The sequence below is a fragment of the Aotus nancymaae genome, unplaced genomic scaffold (genome assembly GCF_030222135.1).
Source record: "Aotus nancymaae isolate 86718 unplaced genomic scaffold, 86718_ANA_hifiasm-v0.15.2.pri h1tg000003l, whole genome shotgun sequence".
Taxonomy (NCBI): domain Eukaryota; kingdom Metazoa; phylum Chordata; class Mammalia; order Primates; family Aotidae; genus Aotus; species Aotus nancymaae.
This window is the reverse complement of record NW_026988414.1, coordinates 56249619-56267092: the sequence shown is the minus strand read 5'-3', so window position 1 is coordinate 56267092 and position 17474 is coordinate 56249619. Positions and strand designations below refer to the sequence as shown.

Here is a 17474-nt window from a genome sequence, read left to right as displayed (position 1 = left end):
CGTACGCACGCAGACGAATATGGGGCCTGGTCGTGTCCCTGGTCTCGGCCCTCGCCCTCCTTGTTTCTTAAGCTCTAGACCAAGCAGGCAGCAGAGCAGCCCTTGCACCCTGGAGTCAAGAAAAAGCCCCTCACCCCTTGGTCCGAGAGCAACAAGGAGCAGGGCCTAAGCGCCTGGCGAGGCCGTCCTACCAGGCAGAGGGAGTTGCTACGTAACAGCTGGGATCAGAAACCCAGCCCCACCCGCTGCGGTGAACCAGAGCCGCAACGTTCCCACACCGCCCGGGTGGGAGAACAATGCTGCGCCTAGCCCGCAGAGCCTCGCGGTGCCGCGCCCTGGGGCGGGCCTGCCTGTGGCCTGCCGGGAAATGTAGTGTCTGAAGCCCCGCCCGCGCCGCCCCGCCAGTCGCCAGCCTGGCGCCCCGTGCAACTACAAGTTCCATCACGCTCCGCGAGGCCTTGATCTCCAGGCTTTTGCAGGGAAAGGAGTGGGACGAACATGGCTGAAGGCAGTCGGGGTGGCCCAACGTGTAGCCTGGTGGGTGGCAGGCAGGACCCAGTTTCCGGCAGTGGCGGCTGCAACTTTCCAGAGTATGAGCTTCCCGAACTAAGTACTCGCGCTTTCCATGTGGGCTCCTTTGGGGAGCTGTGGCGGGGCCGTCTGCGCGGTGCCGGGGACTTGTCGCTAAGGGAGACGCAGGCATCCGTTCTGCCAGCGAGTCAGGGGAGCGCTGACTCCGACCGGGAGGATGCCGCGGTGGCCGGGGATCTGAACTGCAGCTTGGAGGCGGCGGCTGAGCTGAGGACGGTGTGCGGGTGAGTGCGGAACAGAGGGGCTCTTGCAGCATGGGGTCAAACGGGTTGCAGCCTTGCTTCTGCCCTCCTCTGGGGCTTATCCCTGAGTGGGCCTGTGGTTTAGACCTGGGCTAGGAATATCGCCCTTTCAAAGCTTTAAACCCGCTGGAACCTCCCTGGAACACCAGGAGAAGTACCGGGACCCGAATGCACAGTTTCTGCGAGTTGGAGCAAAGGGACAAGACACCTGCATCGAAAACTAGTTTTTCTATTTGCTTGTTCTAAAAGTGCTTGTTAATAAAGAAAAGCAATGAGGGTAACAGCGACGTGTACCTGCCGTTGACAGACAGTTTGACAATGGAGGAACCTGAATAATAGTGAAGCTGCGGGAGACTTCATCAGAGTGTTAAAATCTCGACTAACTGGTTTATTTTGGGGACCTTCCGGGTATTCTGTTACTGAAAGTTTTCCAAAAAGTGCCTTATTTGGGGATGAAAATAAAAAATAACTTTAATGACCTCTTTCTCCATTTAACAGTATTGGCTGCCTTTATCGGCCTTTTCATTGTAAAATATAACCACAGAAATCATTGTCTTGAGTTCTGGCCTCTCTGAGCCGCCTGCTGGATTTTATATGACTTCGTAATTCAGTAATGTATTTAGGAAAACAGCCCTAACTCGCTGTGAACAAGATCCAGAGCCTACCTTAAAGTATTGCTTTTCCTTTTTGTTTTAGCCTGGATAAACTGAAATGCCTTGAGGACGGTGAGGATCCAGAAGTCATTCCCGAGAATACTGACCTGGTGACTTTAGGGTATGGAGGACTTGGTTTTTAAGTTCTATTTATTTAAACATTTTTTTCAACATTATGTTTTGAAATGTTGAAAGTACCGTACTGTTATCTGTGTACCTATACCTTAAATTCAGCTGTTGTTAACATTTGACCATGTTTACTTTAGCTGTGTGTATGGGATGCCTGCTGTTTTTTCCTTTTGCTATCCCATTCAGTAAGTTAGACATGATAATTTACCCTTAAATACATCAGCATATAGCTCCTAAAAGTATCACTCTCCTACATTAATTATTGTGGTATTATACCTAAGAAAATTATCAAGAAATACATAATCTGGGCCGGGCGCGGTGGCTCAAGTCTGTAATCCCAGCACTTTGGGAGGCCGAGGCGGGTGGATCACGAGGTCAAGAGATCGAGACCATCCTGGTCAACATGGTGAAACCCCGTCTCTACTAATACAAAAAATTAGCTGGGCATGGTGGCGTGTGCCTGTAATCCCAGCTACTCAGGAGGCTGAGGCAGGAGAATTGCCTGAACCCAGGAGGCGGAGGTTGCGGTGAGCCGAGATTGCGCCATTGCACTCCAGCCTGGGTAACGAGAGAAACTCCGTCTCAAAAAAAAAAAAAAAAAGAAATACATAATCTGTAATCAGTTCATATTCAAACTTGTGTTTATTTTTGAATATTTTTGAATGTGTGTTTACAGAGGTAGAGTTAGTCTACTTAGATCTGGTGGGAGGCAAGCTAAATACTGATAGTGTATCTCAAACTATTTGTGGTGAAGGACAGTTTTAGTTTTAAAATTTTTTAAATCTGACAGATTTATGCTTTGATAAAATACTATAAAAAAGAATTACTAGAAAATGGAATTTAAAAAGACAAACACAATAAAAGTTCAAGTTTTTAAATTCAACAGAGGTAAAATAGCAATTTTACTGTCAACCAGTAATGGAAGCTTCTAAAGGCTTCCTCTTATCTTCTGTACAGATTGGATAACAAAAAGGTCATAGATCAATTCTGGTCAGTCTACCACTCTTTGAGAGCTACTGCTCTGTGATAATACCATAGAGAAGTTGTGCATGTAATAGTGAAATTTATAATTTCCAATTTACAGTCCACTTATTTCATACCACTTCAGCCGTGTTCTGTCATTCTTGATCCTACCCTATTATCATCCTCAAATATTGAGGCAGTCATTTCAACTCTACTTGGGTTTTCTTTTAAAATTGCCAAATCTGTTCCCCTGGTTCCTACTGCTAACTTTCACAACAGCAACACCTGGAGCACTACGCAAGGTTCCTAACTGTCTCTGCTAAATACAGTCATTTCTCCCACTGATTTATCCATCACACTATTGCCTGAGCATGCCATTTTGCTTAAAATGGTCTATGGCCTTACATCTCCTGTAGGGAAAAATTTCAAACTCTTTTGCTGGACATTTGAAGCCTTCCACATATATCCCAAATCTGTGTTTCCAGATTTATTTTCAACCACTTTCTCTTTTGGATGGCTTAAGATGTATGTGGCCTCTTTCCCATCTGAAACATACCACTTCTTTATTTTATTTTATATTTTCTATTTTATTTTTTGAGACAGAGTCTTACTTTGTTGCCCAGGCTGGAGTGCGGTGTGTGATCTGTGCTCACTGCAACCTCCACCTCCTGGGTTCAAGGGATTCTCCTGCCTCAGCCTCCCGAGTAGCTGGGATTACAGGGATTACAGGCACCCGCCACCATGGCCAGCTAGCTTTTTTGCATTTTTAGTAGAAATGGGTTTCACCATGTTGGTCAGGCTGGTTTCAAACTTCTGAGCTCAAATGATCTGCCCTCCTCGGCCTCCCAAAGTGCAAGGATTACAGGCATGAGCTACCACGCCCAGCACATACCACTTCTTCCCTGTGCCCCCTGAGAAGGAGTCTCACACTGTCGCCCAAACTGGAGTGCAGTGACATGATATAAAATGGCTCACTGCAACCTCTGTCTCCTGGATTGGAGCAATTTTCCTGCCTCAGCCTCCCAAGTAGCTGGAATTACAGGTGTGTACCACCACGCCCAGCTAAATTTTGTATTTTTGGTAGAGATGGGGTTTCAACATTTTGACCAGGCTGGTCTTGAACTCCTGACCTCTGATGATCCACGAGGCTCGACCTCCCAGAGCATTGGGATTACAGGCTTGAGCCACCACGCCCAGCCAAGAAACAGATGCATTTATATTGCCTTGAATGCTAACATTTTTAAAGTCCTTGAAGGCACATTGAGAGTCCAAACTCCCGTCTGTGTATTGTCCTCAGGCCTACTATACTACCTTGTTCCAATTGGTGCTCTGTAACTATTGTTGATTAGTTGTATTTGTCTAAAAAGCAAATCTGATTGTGTTTCTCTCTGTGTTACTCCCTTGCCTAAAACCTTTTGATGTCCCTTAGGCTAAAGTCCTGAGTCTGTAGTGGCTCACAAAGGCCTCTATGGAATGGACCCTTGCTGGCCTTGCTGGTTTTTTTTTTTTTTTTTTTTTTTGAGATGGTGTTGCGCTTTTGTTGCCCAGGCTGGAGGGCAATGGTGCAATCTCGGCTCACTGCAACCTCTGCCTCCTGGGTTCAAGCGATTCTCCTGCCTCAGCCTGCGGAGTAGCTGGGATTACAGGCATGCACCTCCATGCCTGGCTAATTTTGTATTTTTAGTAGAGATGGGTTTTCTCCATATTGGTCAGGCTGGTCTGGAACTCCCAACCTCAGGTGATCCACCTGTCTTGGCCTCCCAAAATGCTGGGATTACAGGCGTGAGCCACCGCGCCCGGCCCAGACACACTGCACTATGTTTCAGTTCCCAGAATGTGCTCTCTCACTACAGGCCTTTGTCCCGAACAGTCATTCTTCCTCATCCCCTGGCCCTGCTGACTTCTTCTCATCCTAAAAGTCTTAGCTAAAGGACTAAGGACTCCATTTAGGTTCCCTTATATGCTCATGTAGCTCCCTGTTGAAATGCTTATCACATCTGTAATATACGTGTTTGATTTTCTGTCTTCTTAGCTACACTTGAAAGTTCCTTGATTTTCAGTAGCCTTGGAAAAAAAAAAAAGTTCCATAAGTTATATCTGCCACACTCACTGCTATATTACCATTTCCTAGAACTGTAGTGCATAGTAGGGAGCCAACAAATATTTGTAGAATGACTGGAATAAATAAACTTTCAGAAGACTCAGGAAGTGATTTTTAGAGATAGACTGAAAAAAGAACATTGATGATAATCATAATAAAGCAGACTCTAAATAACATTAATTTATTTAATTTATAATAATTTTGTTAAGCCATGTTAAATAGTAATTTTAAGACTGTTTAAACATTGCTTCCCCTGACTGCTTTGCATTACTAGGTCAACTAGATCTCTTTGGTTATCTTCTAGTCCCTCCAAACAGGATTTGTGGGTAGAATTATATATAATTTAATGTAAATCAGTACAGTATTCTTCAACTGGGGTTATTTTGATATACTGTGAAGCTGGTTTATTTAATACATGACTGATGTTAACCTTAATGGTCCTGCCAAAAAAAAAATCAGACTTGTGGCAAAATCCTAAATCTGTATCTCTATGCTTTATCTGTCTCTGAACATACCTTCTCCTCACTAATAACTTAACATTATTATTATAAAAATAAAACCTGAGTACATCATCTCTTTATTATGACATAAAATAAATTTCTGGTACTTTTTTTTCCCTACATCTAATGAAGGAGCTCATTTTATGCATATAAGGGACAAAAGATAGTTGGTAGATACTGACTCTTCTTTGATACATGTTGCTCTCTTAATCTATAGCAAGCTGCATAGCTTCAGCAGTTTTGAAATTTTTTGACAACTTAGTTGGAAGATTTTAATTCCTGGGAATAGGAGAGAATTGTTACTACATGAGTGCTGCTAAAACTTACTTGTCATTCCAAAAGCTTCAGCAACAATACTTTTTTTTTTTTTGAGACAGAGTCTCTTTTCACTCTTGTCACCCAGGCTGGAGTGCTGTGGCTTATCTCTGCTCACTGCAACTTCCGTCTCCTGGGTTCAAGCAATTCTTCCGCCTCAGCCTCCTGAGTAGCTGGGATTACTGGCATGTGCCACCATGGCTGGCTAATTTTTTATCTTTTTAGTAGAGATGGGGTTCACCATTTTGACCAGGCTGGTCTGAAACTCCTGACCTCAAATAATCTCCCCGCCTCGCCCCAAAGGGCTGGTATTGCAGGCCTGAGCCACTGTGCCCAGTTCTTCACCAGCATTACTTTTAATACAATAGAAATTTTAGATTTGCTCATCTACCTCACTTTTGTGGCCAAGAAAGCACTGTTTACAGGTCCAAGATATACTGTTTAAAGGCTAAAAAAGGGAACTTTAGAGTCCTACAAAAAAAAAAAAGAGAAAAAAAAGAACCACGATGTTGGAGGACTCATAACTCTTAACCACCACCAAACCAACCACAAATTATTTTTAAAAAAAACTCAAAACAGGGCGGGTCACTTGAGGTCAGGATTTCAAGACCAGCCTCGGCAATATGGTGAAACCCCATCTTTACTGAAAATACAAAAATTAGCCAGGCGTGGTGGTGTGTGCCTGGAGTCCAAGCTACTTGGGAGGCTGAGGCAGGAGAATCGCTTGAACGAACCCCAAAGGCAGAGGTTGCAGTGAGCCAAGATGGTAACTGCACTCCAGCCTGGGTGACAGAGCGAGACTCCGTCTCTAAAAAAAAACTCAAACAACTCTCATATATCTGAGGTTGACTGCAATGACAAAAAGAACACTATTAAACTGGGAATTTTGTGAACTATCACAATGTCCTAAGTGTTACAAAAATGAGCAAGAGGAAATAAAATCTTAAGAGAACTTACTGCAGATAATCAGGAAATAACTGTTTATACAAGTCAACTTTGGAGACTACCTCCTTCCACCCAGAAAACAACCAGGAAACAGAAGAAAGCCTGTAAGTCTACACTCCAAACAGAACTGAATTTACTCAAATAAGCATTTGAGGGTATAAGAATATTTACCTTGGCTTTTAATTTTTAAAACTATTAATAAGAATGGATGACTAAAGGAGAAATGAAAAAAGAGTTGATGAAACGTAGGAAAGGAATGGAAGAAAAAGACAGTTACCTCATTCATAAGTGAATAAATTATAAGATACCTAAGGGTAAATGTACTCAAATGAAAGTAGGAGGCAATGAAGAAAGGCATAAAAAGAAGCAAGAGAATTGAAAATGACAAAGAAAAAAGTAAAACGAATCAGAGAAAGTGGGGAATGGTAGATCGGTAAAGACATAATATTCTTATCATCAGAGTCCCTGAAAAAGAAAAACAAAGAAATGGAACATAATTAATATTTAAAAACATAATCTAACAAAAGTTTCCAGAAATTGAAAAAAAAAATTAGAAAGCATTCACTAGGTATCTGTAAAAATTAACCCAGATTTACTGACTTCGAGATACATATTTGTAAAACTATTAGATTTTAGAGATAAAGATGAAATCATCAAGTCTTCCGTGCAAAAAGAACACACAACTTACAAAGGCAAACTTACAGAAAGCGTCAGATGTTGCAAAACTGATGTACAAAGCAAGGCAACATAGAGCAGTATTTTTTTTGTTTTAACTAATTGAAGGTGTGAATTAAGGATTTTATATCCAACTTAATTTCCTCAGATATCAAGGTTATAGAAAGAGTTTTCAACATATAAGAACTTGGGTAATTTCTGTATCCTCCAGCCATTTCTGAGGAATATATAAGAGAATGAGCTTTATCCAGCCAATTGATGACTAGGAAATTTTCAGCAAAATGACTAATATGGAGAGGATGACGTGTGAAGATTTGTGCAACTGTTGGATATTGTAACAAAATACAATATTGCAACTAAAACTATTTAAGGAGAAAAATGGATAATGTGTGGGCAATAATAGATGGGTGGTTTTTTGTTGTTGTTTTTTGAGATGAAATGTCACTCTGTTGCCCAAGCTAGAGTACAGTGGTACAATCTTGGCACACAGCAACCTCCACCTCCCAGGTTCAAGCAATTCTCCTGCCTCAGCCTCCCAAGTAGCTGGGACTACAGGCACAAGCCACCATGCCCAGCTAATTATTTTGTATTTTTTAGTGGAGATGGGGTTTCTCTATGTTGGCCAAAACATAGAGAACTCCTGACCTCGTGATCCGCCCCTCCTTGGCCTCCCAAAGTGCTGGGATTACAGGTGTGAGTCACTATCCCCAGCCAATAGATGGGCTTTAAAGACTACTGCAGAGAAAAACCTGACACACCAGATAGTAAAGTGTTAATTAAGAAAATGAATAACTATGGGATTTTAAAAGATATAAGCACAAAGGTAACCAATAGAACAATAATAGAAATACCAACTCCACCTCAATTTCTAAAAAATAAGTGGAAAATAATACACATTTCATAATGAAAAACAGCTAATACAACAAAATACATATAATTAGAAAATATTATAATAGAGTTGAGACCAAATGCATCAGTCTTATGCAACCTAATAAAAAAGGATTTTCAATTTGGCTTATAAAACAAAAATCTTGGGGAGACAAGCGATATATCTAAAATAAAGTGATTCAGAAAAGCTAAAAATAAAGGGTTAGACAAAAGTATACCAGGTAAATGGAAACAAAAATTGAGCAGGAGTAGTGATGCTAATAGCAGACAAATAGTATTCAAGCCCCAAAGCATTAAATGTGATGAAGGACTTTTTTTTTCTTTTTACTTTTTTTTATACCCACCCCACCCAGGATGTTTTAATGTATATCTTATGGAGGTACGTATAAATAAAGTTTGCTCCCTGCTTGTGGAAACTATATGACATGTTCACAAAAATTGATCATGTGTTAGGTCACAAAGGAAACATCAGTGACATTCACAAAATAAAATATTACAAACAGGCTGGGTGCAGTGGCTTATGCCTGCACTCCTAACACTTTGGGAGGCCAAGATGGAAGGATTGCTTGAATCCTGGAGTTTGAGAACATTCTGGGCAAGAGAGGGAGAACCTGCCTCTACAAAAAATTAAAAACAATTAGCCAGCTGTGGTGGCACACACCTGTGCTCCCAGCTACTCAGGAAGCAGAGGTGGAAGGATCACTTGAACCTGGGAGGCTGAGGCTGAAGTGAGCCGTAATTTTACCACTGCACTCCAGCCTGGGCAACAGAGCAAGACCCTGTCTCAAAAACAAAAAGAAAACAAATTTCCAGCTCAGAAAATGAAAAAATAACGAAGTAAGTGAAAAGAAAATACTAGAAAGGAAATAATAAAGATAACAGAAATTAATGAGGAAAAGAATAAGAAAACCATGGGTCTAATTAATTTTAAATCAAAATATTGCCTTTTTGAAACAATTGAAAAGTTAAAACATAAAGCAAGGCAACAATAGAGCAGTAATTTAAAAGGAAACTCAAGGTGTGAAGGATTTTATATCCAACTGAATAGTTGTAAAGCTAGCATTTTATTTTATTTTTATTTTTTGAGAGGAGTCTCACTCTGTCACCCAGGCTGGAGTACAGTGGCCTGATCTCGGCTCACTGCAACCTCCACTTCCTGGGTTCAAGTGATTCTCCTGCTTCAACCTCCCCAGTAGCTGGGACTACAGGCATGGGCCACCACACCCAGCTAATTTTTTTGTATTTTTAGTAGAGAAGGGGTTTTACCATGTTGGACAGGCTGGTCTCAAGCTCCTGACCTCAGGTGATCTGCCCACCTTGGCCTCCCAAAGTGCTGGGATTACAGGCGTGAGCCACCACGCCCAGCTTTACTTAGTAGAGGACCAATACATGCATTTTCTACTAAGATCTGGAACAAGGCAAGCATGCCCACTATCTCCACTACTTTGCAATATAGTCTACAGGTATGAGCCATGCAATCTGACAAGAGAAATTAATTACAGGCATAAGAGTAGGTAAAAAAGACAAACTCCCTCTATTTGCAGATAATATAATAGTTAACTTGATTAAGAAGAAATGGAAGTGATTTTTTTGAGATTGAAACAATTAAAACTATTTAAACAACTTTTTTTTTTTTAAATGATTGAGACCAGTTAGTGGTACTTTTTTCAAGGACTGGCAAACTACCTCCTATGGGCTAGCTGGTTGTTTTTGTGCATAATCACGCCCATTTATTCACATATTGTCTGTGGCTGCTTTTGTACTACATGGCAAGTTCAGTAGTTGTGTGAGAGGGGTCATATGGCCCACAACCTAAAATATTTACTATTTGGAACCCCTTAAGGAGAAGTTACCTGATCCCTGCTCTAAGCAAATAAATTTGAAAACCTAAATTACATGGATAATTTCCTAGGGAAAAACAGATTGCTGAAATTAAGCCCATAACAGTTAGAAAACATAGACAGTTTCTGTAGAAAAACAGAGAAAGTTATTTAAGGAGCTGTCTCAAAAAGGCTACAAGTCCAGATGGTTTTACAGAATTTTACCAGACATTCGAAGACTGAATATTCCCAGTGCTTCAGGGCCTTAAAGGAAGAAAAACTTCTTAATTATTTTTCTGAAGCAAACATGACACTGATACTTAAACAATATAGAGAAAGAAAACTTGACATGGGGATCATTCAACACAGTATTAGCAGACAATCCAGCATCATATCAAGATGATACTCTACACCATTGCCAAGTGGGATTTAGTTCAGGAATGAAAGGTTGGTTCAATATGAGGACATGTATTAATAGCATACACCATGTTAATACATTTGACAAATTATTTTGTTATTTCCAGAGATGCTGCAAAAGCCTTAACAAATTCAGCACCCATTTATGATAAAAATACTGAGGAAATAGAAATTGGAGGAATACTATTCCAACATGATGAAATATATATAACTTAGTTGTTAAGCTAGCACCTTATTTAATAAGGGAGTAATACATGCATTTTCTACTAAGATCTGAAAAAAAGCAAGCATGCCTACTATCTCCACTACTTTGCAACATAATCTATATGTTTTAGCCATGTGATTTAATAAGATAAATTAATTCGAGGCATAGGAGTAGGTAAAGAAGAAAAACGGGCTGGGCGCGGTGGCTCACACCTGTAATCCCAGCACTTTGGGAGGCCGAGGCGGGTGGATCACGAGGTCAAGAGATCGAGACCATCCTGGTCAACATGGTGAAACCCCGTCTCTACTAAACATACAAAAAATTAGCTGGGCACGGTGGCGCGTGCCTGTAATCCCAGCTACTCAGGAGGCTGAGGCAGGAGAATTGCCTAAATCCAGGAGGCGGAGGTTGCAGTGAGCCGAGATCGCGCCATTGCACTCCAGCCTGGGTAACAAGAGCGAAACTCCGTCTCAAAAAAAAAAAAAGAAGAAAAACTTCCTGTATTTGCAGATTATATGATTAGGATACAAGGAAAAATACTCCATGTGAAAACTAACTCAAGCAAAAAAAGAATTTAGTGAAACAGTATACAAAATTGATATATAGAACTCAATAGCTTTCAGATGTATGGCAATAAACAATTAGATACAGAGAAAAATTCCTTTTAGGATAGCCAAAAAGCAGGTTAAATACTTAGAAATAAATTTAACAATAAATATATGAGACTTAGGAGAGGAAAATTCCAAAACAATTCTGAAAGATTGAAGAAAACTTGAACAAATTGAAAGATATTTTCTGTTTTGGATAGGAAGACTAAACAATGATGTCCGTTCTTCCTAAATTAAATTATAAACGTGGTGTAATCCCAAAAAAGATACCAGAAGTGGCCAGATGTGGTGGCTAACGCCTGTAATCTCAGTACTTTGGGACGATGAGGTGGGCAGATCACAAGATCTAGACCATCCTGGCTAACATAGTGAAACCCCATCTCTACTAAAAATACAAAAAATTAGCCGGGCATGGTGGTGCACACCTGTAGTCCCAGCTACTCAGGAGGCTGAGGCAGGAGAATCACTTGAGCGCAAGAGGTGGAGATTGCAGTGAGCTGAGATCAGGCCACTGCACTCCAGCCTGTCAACAGAGCGAGACTCTACCTCAAAAAGAAAACCCAGGAATATCTGTTATTTTATGAAGTTAAACAAGTTGATAATAGCATATAGCATTCATGTAGAAAACACATACAAGGTTAGGAAGATTCTGGAGGGAGAAAAAGTCTTGAGGGATGCTGGGTGCGGTAGTGGGCATGGTGGCTCACGCCTGTAATCCCAGTACTTTGGGAGGCTGAGACGGGCAGATCACCTGAGGTCAGGAGTTTGAGACCAGCCTGGTCAACATGGCAAAGCCCTGTCTCTACTAAAAATACAAAAATTAGCTGAGCATGGTGGCAAGTGCCTATAATCCCAGCTACTTGGGTGACTGAGTCAAGATAATGACTTGAACCTGCAAGGCAGAGGTTGCAGTGAGCCAAGATCACACCACTGCACTCCAGCCTGGGGGAAAGAGTGAGTCTCATTCTCCAAAAAATAAAAAAATTATGAGGAAGTAGTAATTTTATCAGATATTAAGATATGCTACAAAGCCTTTATAATTAAAATGGTGTGTAGTAGCTCATGAATAGACAAATAGACTAGTGGAACAGAATAAAAAGTTCAGAGTTAGAGACAAATACATACAGAAATGTATTATGACACTGTAGGCAAGAATAATAGATAGGGATCAAAGTGTAGGGAATGAAACATACAAACTCTGGTGTGTGGTGAAAGGATTTCTGTTACTCAAATCCAGAGGAAATGAAAAGATTGATAAAACTGACTACCTAAAAATTAAAATGTTTTCAAAACAATAAAGTCAAAAGACAGCTGCCAAACTTGGAGAAAATATAATGTATACCACAAAGGGCTGATATCCCTAGTACGTAAGAACTTTTAAAAGTTGAGAAACAATGACCAAAAACCCAGTGGGAAAATGAGAAAAATACATGAACCAGTAATTCACACACAAAAAAGATGAAAGTGACTCACAAACACGAAAAAATGCTCAAACATACTCAAAATTAGAGAAGTGAAAATTAAACCTACACAGAGATACCTTTTCTTTCCTATCAGACTGGCATAAATTTTAATATGTGGTACATTCTTTTGACAAGGCTGTGGGAGACAGTTGGGGTTTTTTTTTTAACATTGCTGATGAGAATGCAGATTGTTAGAACTTTTCTGTAGGGTAAATTTTGTAATACTTAACACAGTATTACATATATGCATGCTTTTTGTCCCAGCAATTCCACTTCTAGCAACTTATACCACAGATACCCCTCCAACAATATGAAAATACATGTGTTCAAGGTTATTCCTTGAAGCATTGTTTGTAATTGCAAAGTATTTGAAACACCTTAAATATACAGACATAGGAGAGACGAGTGTTGAATATGCTATGGGAAATCCACGCTGTAATATTTTGCAGCTATAATAATAAAGGACGAGGAAGGATTAACTCAGAGAGAGTAATTACCAGTACGTTCTATTAAGTGAAAAAAATAAAGTCCCATACATAAAATATGCCACCTTTTATGTAAGAAAGTTATGCCAGGGGTAGTTGATTGGCTCTCATCTTCAAATTTACTTTTTTTTCCTGCTCTGTAAAAATGGACCTTGGCTTTTTAAATACTTTTCTCTTGCCAGCTAGCACATTGTTAAGCTTTGTCAGTGAAGGGCATTGGAGAGACCTTTCAGGACTCTCAAGGGTTTTGCTTCTGATCTGATGTGCCGGCTCAGCACGATCCTGCAGTGCACACCGCTTCCCCAGTGCCCACTCCTGCAATACACTGCAGTCTGAAGCACCCAGCACCCAGCAGCTTTCCCTGTCAACCCCATTTCCCTCCACAGCTCCCCTGAACAGGTTCTCCGGGCACCATTGAGGGTGGATTTCTAGCAAGATCCACTGATGTAGCACTACAGCAACTTCTTTCTCCAGCTCATCTGGATCTCAGTCCTGGGAAGAAAAAAGGCCTTCTTTATACTCTTTCTCAGCCCTGAGGGGTAGGGTGTTCCTATTTGCTATTTGTTCCCTTTACTGCTTCCCTGCCAATTCCTCATTATTGCAATCCTGTGTTAAAGTTATTGAATCCTTAACCTTTCTTTGTTCAAACTGATACTCATTTTTTCCTCCCAGTTGAACTCAGACTGATACAGAAGGAGATAGAAGAATGTACACAAATATCTGTTTATTTGAACAAAAGAAATGGGAAGGATAAACTGAAACTATAGAGACTGATTGCCTGCAGGGATGGGACAGAAAGGGGTGGAAAGAAGGGAGGAAATGGGAACAGGTTGTAGGGACAAAGAGGGAGTGACACTTGTGACTCTTAGGATCATAGTGATGTTTCACATATTTTTCAAATACCCCAAATGTAATCAGACAATTAAAACCAACCAGGATGTAGGTGGTGGGAACCCAAAACTGAACTCAAAAACTAAAAAATAAGCCTAGTTATATTACAAATGTATAATATAACACCACTGAAGAGGGTGGGAGGGTGGGGAAGAAAGAACTAAAGTCTATATTAAAGCATATCTTTTTTTTGTTTTTTGAGACACTTCATGAATTTGCATATCATCCATGCACAGGGACCATGCTAATCTTAACTGTATTGTTCCAATTTTTAAATAATAAAATGCTAGCAAAAGCATATCGATATAATATAAGGGTGAAAACAGTTCTGTTTATAAGTTAGTGTTTCTCACAGGGGTATAGGTTAGCAATTCTGTAACTATTTTATGTATTTACTAGAATTGAACAAATAAGTTAATAGGTTGTCGGCAATGAAAGCTGGATTTCTTACTTGTGGAGAAAGAAGCTTTAACCAAGGAAATGTCGAAAGCTAAAATGAATCCTGTGGTTTTAGTTTGGGATCAGGATATCAGTATAAACTCATAGTTTTAAATATCTAACAGTAAAATACAGAAATACAGATATTTGTACATGTATAGGTTAGCATTCGTATGTATATTTCCTACCTATCTCAGCTGAAAGGCCTAGAAGCAGCGACTCCAGTAATGGTGAGAACACCTAGAACCCAGATACTAGTCTCTAAACACCTTTTTCCAGTAAAAGAACTACAGTTCTTAGAAGTGGTTGATTCCAGGGATGAGACAAGAAAAACACAGGATGGGCTTTGTGTATCTTGTGGTGCCAGAAAGTAAGGGAATGTTCAAAAAATAAAAAAAATAATTTTGAAAAGGAGAGGACTTGTTGAGCTAACCTGAAGGAGCTCCTAATGATTAAAGCTGGAACAATTTGAACAACAAAATAATGATAGTATTAGATTTTGACCCCAGAATAAAACAAATATCTGTATGTTCTTACTAATATAAATGATTAAATAAACTGATGGGAGGAAAGTGGTAGGTCCTCCTCAAAGTAGAATTCCAATGAATAAATGTAGAAGAAGGGAAGGTGAGAACTGCCATTTGGCATACACCACGGAAATATTGCAGACAAAACCTATCGATAAATGCTAAAATTCCTAGGTGAAGTTTGAGGAGAAACAAGATTTGCATAGTGTCAAAGTATCTCCTCCAAAATATTTACCAAGTCCATAGAAAGCAAGGTGTCTTTCTGGTAGAGGAACCTGGCAGACAGAAAACAAGCTAAACATCACTAGTAATATGTCATATTAATATCATTAACCTCTTTTTAAAGTTTTTTTATTTTTTATTTTTGAAGTACAAAAATTACTCTTTATTCTTTTGTATTATTATTATTATTTCTCTTCCTTTTACACTATAAACTAACATGAACCTCTTGATACAATATACTGAGAAGGACATCATTGTAGTATTCTTACCAAAATTCTAAGTTTGTTCCTATCATGAGGAACTAGCAGTCAAACCCAAATTGAAGGACATTCTACAAAATAACTGATTAGAGCTCGTTGAAATTATCAGGATCATGAAAGATAAGGAGAGACTGAAGAATTTTAACAAACTCAAGGAGACTAAGGAAAAACAACAGATGCCATGTGGAATCCTGGATAGGAATCTGGAACAGGAAAAAAAAAATGAGTAAATTAAAAATTGTGTGAAATTTGAAAAAGGCATATAGCTAATAATATTGTATAAGAATTTATTTCATGTTCTTGATGATTGTCTCATGATCATGTCAATGTTGACTTAAGGGAAGCTGAACAAGAGATAGAAGGGAACTTTTTCCTGCTTTTGCTACTTAAAAGTAGTTCCAAATAAAAAGCTGAATGTTAAATATGTTTCTGAAGCCTTAATAACAAATGTTGAACTTTAATTTTTTTTTTTTTTTTTTTTTTTAACGTCTACAACAGGGTTAGAAAAAGGTTCTTGGAACATCGGGAAGAAACCATTACAATAGATCGAGTCTGCAGACAAGAAACATTTGTTTATGAGATGGTAAGTAAGAGTCTCATCTGTTTCACCCTTTTCTCTTAAAACAGTAAACTGACATTGTTAGTAATGGTAGTATGGTAGTTTATACTGGATATGCTTAGTTGAAAACAAACTAGAGAAACTCCTTTGAGTCTGGGAACTAGTGAGTGAAGAGGACCCTTAGAACTCAAGTGACCACATATTTGACTTTTTCAGATCTATGCCTTTATTCTTGCTTGATTTTGTCTTGCTTTCGGTATTAGGCTAAATTTATGCCTTTTTACTACCGTATTTCTGGTCTTTTTGTTCTGCTCCTGATTTTGGTTTAACCACATGGTTAATCCTTATCTGTAATCTCTTATGTAAAACTCTGGGAAATTTTAAGATGATGACTGTTAAGGAATTAGGAACTAGTAGACACGATGGATCGAGAATCAATGTGCTGGGCACTGTGCTGGCACTTGATCATGTGTAAGGGCACCTATTGTCTCTCCCATTTATTTTACTTTTATTGTGGTAAAATTTATGTAACATAAAATTTACCATTTTGATCATTTTAAAGTGTTCGATTAAGTGGCAGTAAGTACATTCACAATGCTACATAATCATTACCACTATTTCCAGAACTTTTTCATCATCACAAACAAATTCTATACCCATTAAGCAATAACTCACGAGTTTTCCCTCCTGCAGCTCCTGGTAACCTCTATTCTACTTTCTTTCTCTATGAATTTGCCTATTCTAGATATCTCATGTAAGCAGAATGCTTTTTTGTGTGTGTATGGCTTTTTTTTTTTTAAGACAGAGTCTCGCTGTGTCACCCAGGCTGGAGTGCTATGGTGCAATCTCAGCTCACTGCAGTCTCCTCCTCCCAGGTTCAAGCGATTCTCCTTCCTCAGCCTTCCAAGCAGCTGGGATTATAGGCGCCCGCCACCATGGCTGGCTAATTTTTGTATTTTTAGTAGAGACAGAGTTTCATCATGTTGGCCAGGCTGGTCTTGAACCCTTGACCTGAAGCAATCTGCCCACTTCGGCTTCCCAAAGTACTGGGATTATAGCCATGAACCACGGCACCTAGCCTCTGGCATATTTTACGTAGCATAATGTTTTATAGATTCATCCATATTGTAGTGTGTATTAGAACATTCATTCCTCTTTATGGCTGAATAATATCTATTGTATGGATATACCATATTTTGTTCTGTTCATCTGTTTATCTGTTGATGGATATTTGGGTTGTTTCCATCTTTTAGCTATTGTGAATAATGCTGCTATGAAAATTAGTATAAAAATATCTTTTTTTTTTTTTTTGAGAGACTGTCTTGCTTTGTTGCCCAGGGTAGAGTGCAGTGACACAATCTCAGCTCACCACAACCTCCACCTCCCGGGTTCAAGCATTTCTTCTGCCTCAGCCTCCCCTGTAGCTGGGATTACAGGCATATGCCACCATGCCCGGCTAATTTTTGTATTTTTAGTAGAGATGGGGTTTCACATGTTGGCCAGGCTGGTCTCAAACTCATGACCTTGTGATCCACCTGCCTCAGCCTCCTAAAGTGCTGGGATTACATGTGTGATCC

General features: G+C 39.7%; 1 protein-coding gene and 1 non-coding gene across 8 annotated transcripts in view; one reads left to right on the top strand and one right to left on the bottom strand.

Moving 5' to 3' along the window:
* The first annotated feature begins 481 nt into the window (after positions 1 to 481).
* The window catches only part of SNAPC3 (small nuclear RNA activating complex polypeptide 3), a 74745-nt gene continuing 57752 nt past the window's right edge, over positions 482 to 17474 (top strand). For all 7 annotated transcript variants that reach the window (XM_064381434.1, XM_064381436.1, XM_064381441.1 and 4 more), the window contains exons 1-3: positions 482 to 815; positions 1530 to 1607; positions 15837 to 15921. In XM_064381434.1, coding sequence (XP_064237504.1) covers positions 499 to 815; positions 1530 to 1607; positions 15837 to 15921 — 480 coding nt within the window. In that variant the 5' untranslated portion in view covers positions 482 to 498. The remainder of the gene's footprint in view (positions 816 to 1529; positions 1608 to 15836; positions 15922 to 17474) is intronic.
* LOC135277382 (U6 spliceosomal RNA) lies at positions 14083 to 14190 on the bottom strand. The gene has a single exon (XR_010344988.1). It is a non-coding gene; the product is annotated as a U6 spliceosomal RNA (small nuclear RNA).